Source organism: Anser brachyrhynchus (assembly GCF_964034855.1).
Source record: "Anser brachyrhynchus genome assembly, chromosome: 3".
NCBI lineage: Eukaryota > Metazoa > Chordata > Aves > Anseriformes > Anatidae > Anser > Anser brachyrhynchus.
The window spans coordinates 57,739,270-57,745,269 of record NC_137696.1 but is presented as its reverse complement, the minus strand read 5'-3'; the positions used below and the strand labels follow the sequence as shown (position 1 = coordinate 57,745,269).

The 6,000-nt window shown below is 37.6% G+C and overlaps 1 protein-coding gene across 1 annotated transcript in view; it reads right to left on the bottom strand.

Moving 5' to 3' along the window:
• Positions 1-908: 908 nt before the first annotated feature.
• Positions 909-6,000, bottom strand: part of CCDC170 (coiled-coil domain containing 170) — a 45,511-nt gene continuing 40,419 nt past the window's right edge. Inside the window, 2 exon segments of the mRNA XM_080585901.1 lie at positions 909-2,029; positions 5,321-5,557. Of these exon segments, the coding sequence (XP_080442027.1) occupies positions 1,829-2,029; positions 5,321-5,557 (438 nt within the window). The 3' untranslated portion in view covers positions 909-1,828.

Sequence of the window (6,000 nt, the reverse complement as noted above, 5' to 3'; positions counted from 1 at the left end):
CAGCAGACTAAGTTTTTTTGCAGGAAATCATCTGACTTAGCCATAAATTATGGCCAAATATGAATACTTATTTATGATTGGCATGCTCAGAGTCTATTAAAGTTATGACTGTTATCTGGGCTGACTAAAACTAATTTCTTAACACAGTTTATTAAATTCGTACAATGTAGTAAAATATGCTTTGTAGAGTATTTATTAATGTATATGAAGAAACCAGGTTTTGTTGCTTATTTACACAACCCTAGCAGAAAAGAAATGCCCAAAGAACCAGCAACACACACTCTGAAACTACTTGTGTTTTTTTCCAAAAATTATCAAATTCCTACACACTTTTCCACTCTCTAAATTCCCAACCAACATATCACACCTAAAAAATATTTACATTTCAATTTGTTATTTTACTTTGAAAGTGTAGTGCTTTCCTAAGTTAAAGTCTATGTAAGTTAATATTAGATATTTCCATTACTCCATTTATTAAACTGTACTGGAAAGAAACAATATCTCATCCTAAAACAAGAAAGAAATTTGATTTTAATTCAAGTAGCCTCAGGAGCATAAAAATATATGATTTATTGTGTGTCCTAAAAACACTGATTTTGCAAAAGATTGTGTTTCCCTTTTTTTTTAAGCCAAGTCACTGCAAAATGATTTTGCAGAAATGCAATAATAAAAGCAACCTGGAATGCTCTAAGTCCATAGCCATATACCAAAATTACTGTATTTTCTTCTAAAAGTCTATTTTTTTCTTAAAATAGTGCTCAGTTTTAGTGAGTGGGTTATCATTTGCTGCGATACTGTAGAAGGTCCACAATAGTCATACATAAATAGCTAAGTCATCTTTACTGTTCAACAGATACACATAAAATATATAATGGGAAGAGAAAAAAAACACAATCAATTTTGAGTGTGCTATTAAAACAGATTTATTGTTCCAAAGTATTTTAAAAATCATGAAGTTTAACAATCAGAAAGGGCATTAGGCAGCTTTCATGATTAAAAGGTAATTCTGGATATATCACCATTGCTTTTCTGAAAATCAAGACTTCAGTAATTCAGCTATTTTCTGTAGTGGATGAGGATTTTTTAATACCGTATTGACTCAGAAGAACTGCTGCTTATTTGGCCAATGGATTAATTGCCCAAAGAACACAGCAGCTAGAAGAAATACTTTCAAGGCATCATGACAAGAACAACGTGCAATTTTACTATATCTAATTTTACTATATATCTATGCCAGGCACATGACTGGAGCCTGTGAGAGGTCCTTCACTGAAAAAGCATAATTTTTTGTTTTGACACAAGAGTAGTCTGCAGAAAACAATGGAAGAAAAAAATACCTTATTCCAAAACCGATAGCCTTCTGACTGATTTCCAGTCTTGAGCTGAAGTTCTTATGTACAAAAATGCACAGATGGGTCCCATTTTGCAAGAGAAACAGAAGCTGGACAATCCCCAATTTATTTCATCACTGTCACCCAGAGGTAAAGCACAAGAAACATCACTGAAGCTGACAAGTACTTGCCAAAACTGTGAACTGGTCTCAGGTGGCTCATGCCTTCAGTGCCTCTGCACTGAAACGGGAGGAATGTTCATTGTTCACATATTGCCTACCATTTTCATGACTGAAATATCATGCAGCCCAGGGATTTTATGTTTGTTGTGTCCAGCTTGTTGGCTATATACTATCCATTAGGCTCAGAGTCTCTACTGAAACACTAAAAATTAGTCCAAGTAAGTATCTGTAGACCAAGGAACCGAAATAAGGATCTATTTTTTATGTGTATCTAGCAGATAGGGAAGAACAAAAGAAAATTTTACTTAGGTTTCCTCAAAATGTGTGTTTCAATGAAGAAATTGTATGTTCATCTTGTGTCCTTGCCACATCTTTGAGACAGACACAGGTAATAAAATGGTGCTGATGACAGTGAATCAACCCCTCAAGACATGTAATGATCTCGTAGTCAGGCAGAGCAAGGCTGGCAATATCGAGGCCCAGCATCCGTGAGACCACCTCTCGGAAGTCTGCCAGCTGCAACAACAGAAACAAGAAAGCAAACTTAACTACTTAACTACGAAGCAAAGGAAATGCCTGGAAAAACATATACATATATGCACACATACAAACACAAGCATTTGTATTAGCAGGACAAAATACAGGAATTTCTGCTGTTGCTCAACACAGAGAGCTGAAGAGGATGGAAATGGACCTTTGAGGCATACTTCAAACAAAACAAGTAAACAGCTGAGGTGCTAACAATCTTCAACAAAGAACACTCACAATTTCAATATTCTTTAATATCCATCACAGGCATATCTTCCCTGCTGATTAAACAGTGAAAACTACAGAAAAGATGGGAAGAGGAGTTGTACTTGACCTAGTAAACAACAGAGGCAACTGAAAATTTTGGCAGTCACATGTCACAGCATGTACTAAGGCACTGGCCCTGACCTCAAGTCCCTGATCTCTGCCTGCCACAGCTCCTCTTTACTCATCAGTTTCTCTTGGACCACCTTCTTGGACCATGCAACCTTACTCTCCCCTGTCCCAGCTCCATGCCGTTCCCTCGGGTCCTGTCACTGTCCCCAGAGAGCAGAGCTCAGCGCCTGCCCCTCCGCTCCCCTCATGAGGGAGCTTCAGGCCGCCGTGAGGCCTCCTGTCAGCCTCCTCTTCTCTGGGCTGAACAAACCCAACAACCTCAGCCACTCCTCACACATCTTGCCCTCTAGACCCTTCACCAGCTTCATAGGTCTCCATTGGAGGCTCTCTAATAGCTTTATGTCCTTCTCATATCATGGTGCCCAAAACAACACATAGCACTCAAGGTGAGGACGCAACAGCATGGAGCAGAGTGGCACAGTCACTTCCCTCAGCCAGCCAGCCACGCTGTGCCTGGTGCATCCCAGGACATGGCTGATCCTTTTGGCTGCCAGGGCACACTGCTGGGTTATGTTCAACTTGATGCTGACCAGAACCCCGAGATCCCTTTCTGTGGGGCTGCTCTCCAGCCTCTCACTCCCCAGTCCGTACAGACTAGAATTTACCCCATCCCAGGTGCACAGTCCGATATTTGCTCTTGTTAAACTTCATACAGGTGGTATTGTCCAGCCCTCCAGTCTATCAAGGTCTCTGAAAGGCCTCTCTATCCTCAAGGGAATCAAGAGCTCCTCTTAATTTAGTATCATCTGCCAGACTTTAGACAAGTCTAACACACAAAGAACAACATGAAACATTGTGTTAAACCCTAAATGTCAGTTAATTCTAATTTACTCTGATCCAATATTAATTTTTTACTTCACGTGTGTATTCTCTGCCATTCTTTGTGAACACAAGAATGACCATTGTCTTAACCAGTTGGCATTAGTTCAGTTCTGCATACTTTTAGTTTTCACAGCATAGAAGATATCCATGCAAAACTACAATGTTACATAAAATGAAATGTGGTTATATCCCTGAAAAGCAGACGATACCTGAAAAAAATAACCCAAATGTATTCAGAAGCAGTCAACCTAGCCACATCATCAATTCCATCAGATAACAGCAATTTGGGTTTCTAGTAGTTTTCTTAACATATACACTCAGACACACTGCATTTATATTCATGTTAAATATGTGCATGCACACTGAAAGAAATATTTAGCTCTGCATTCACTAGCTTTTACAGAACAAAAGAGAGGTTTGGCCCTGTTTAGCATCCTTGAGATGGAATAACAACCGAGTCCAAAGCAGGTGAAGAACTACACCGAATTGGGAGTGAGGAACGTGTTTTCCTTGTTTAATGGTTCCGGAGAAGTCCAGAACAAACTCAAGTGTTAATTAGTAATAGAATTTAGAAAGAATTGTCTGATTTAGCAACAGTAGATTTATCTCAAGGAGAGATTTTAGCTAAGAAAACTGTTAGGAGGCAGGTGAGTATGTTACATATATTGCTGGTAGTTCTCATATTAGCAAAATGGCATTACTACTCAACAGTACTGCACAAAGTATCAGGCACAGGTTTTACAAACAGCTTTGCTCCCCATTCAGCAGTGCGGTTCTACCTGTAAGTATCTGAAACATTCCTGGTGATTGTGGGTACTGGTGAATTATAAGATGATGCTTTTGCTTCATTAACCCTGAAAGTTTGAGACTAGTACTTTGCTGCGCTTGAGCATTCTGCACTGTGTAGCCCACTTACCTCACCTTTCCCACGTTCTTCACATTTGGCCAAAGAACACTTCAAGTGTTTGAAAAGCCTTGGCATTTTAAACACATTCAGTATTCAGCATATACAAAGCATTCAGTAAAAATTCAACGTGTGGTTTTAACAAGTACTCAATGTATGACTCCATAGTATAATTTTCTGAATATAATTCAAGCCATTTTCTATGTGCAAGATGCTTAGTTTCCTCATGAGGCATATGAAGAAATTAGATATTCCTGCCAAATTTCCAATGTTCATTATAAAAAAAAAAAGAGGGCTAAAGCTTTCCAGGAAGAAAGATCCCCATTTCTTTTCCTGTGTTAGTAAATCAGTATTTTTCTAGACTCATCTTAGGAAATAGCATTCTTAAATATAATCTGGCGCTGTTGCTGAGACCAACATCTAATGTAAAAATTTTAGCTAGAAAGACTGACGAAGTTCTAAGCAATTTGAATTTGAATCTTACCATGGCACATTCGTGACTTTAATCAAGTATCCCATAGGCTTTTAACAATGATGCTATCTATAATGTTGTTATAAAACTTGATATGCTGGGGCAATTAAATACATACTTCATAATTTTCTGAAATTAGAATGGAACATACATACTAGTGTGCCTGTCAGTTAAATTTCCTGCACCCTCCCACCCTAACACATACGTTGGTTTCTTATGGATGAGTAACCACAAAAAAAAATTTCTCACTTTGAAAAACTTGTATGTCACAAATCAATCTAAAATAGCTGTCTTCAAATTTTTTTTTTCTTTTCCAACAGTCTTTGAATTTATGGCCTATACATGGTACTAGGTAAGCAGGTTTTATACCCAAGAGATATGGAAAAATACACTTTAAAAGGATACTATGATTTTAAAGCATTTTTATTCTTCTCCAAAATGTGATATAAAATGAGTATTTTGCAATGCATAAAAAAAACAATGCATTTATTTTTCATTCTCCTGCATGTATAACTTGAAGAAGAGTTTTGACTCTTCTTCACAGCTGCCACACTAGATAACATTTCCTTGCTTTATTTACACAAGGTTTTACCACAGCCAGATAACTGTTTCACCTACAACACATTCTTTCATTCTAAATGACACTAGCACTTGTTGAATACCTGTGCAATACCTGTACACCTACCTGTCTTTCTCTTCTTGTTAATTCTGCAAGGGTTGTTTTAAGCACCTTCATTTCACTGGAAACTGCTTCTAGCATATTTTTGGCTTTTTCTTTATCCTCAGTAGCTTTAAGCTCCTTTAAATGAAGTTCAGATTTGACAGAATTTAGTTGTTTCTCAACCTTTTCTTTCATTCTTTCCAATTTGCCTTGAGACTTAGCAAGTTCTTCTATTGTTCTGTTCTGCTCCAAAGTCTGGATCTGCAATAACCAATTCATAAAGCAATATTAAATTCTTCACACGTTTTCGTCTAATATGAACAAATAATAATGATGGCTAATCAGGACTAAGCACTCTGATGTATTTTCTTACAAATTCTTGAGGAAACCACATGTATGTGTGAACTGTAAAGTTATCAAAGCAGACTGGCCAGTGTCAACTCATTTACCAGAAAGACTGTTGTTTCAAAGACTGCTAATTCTCTACGGGGTTTGCAAGAACAGGTAACTGGACAGAAAAGAGCCCACAGTGAGAGTTCAATCCCTGCTAGCCACTGGGAAAATAATACAAAAAAAAAAAAAGTTGCCAAATATTTTGGCTGGTGAAAATCCTTCAGTTGCAAGTCATCTATTTCAGTTCATGATCCATAAGACACAAAGTTGCTTAAAATAAACCTTTCTCACTTCCAGAGGTGGTAACCTAT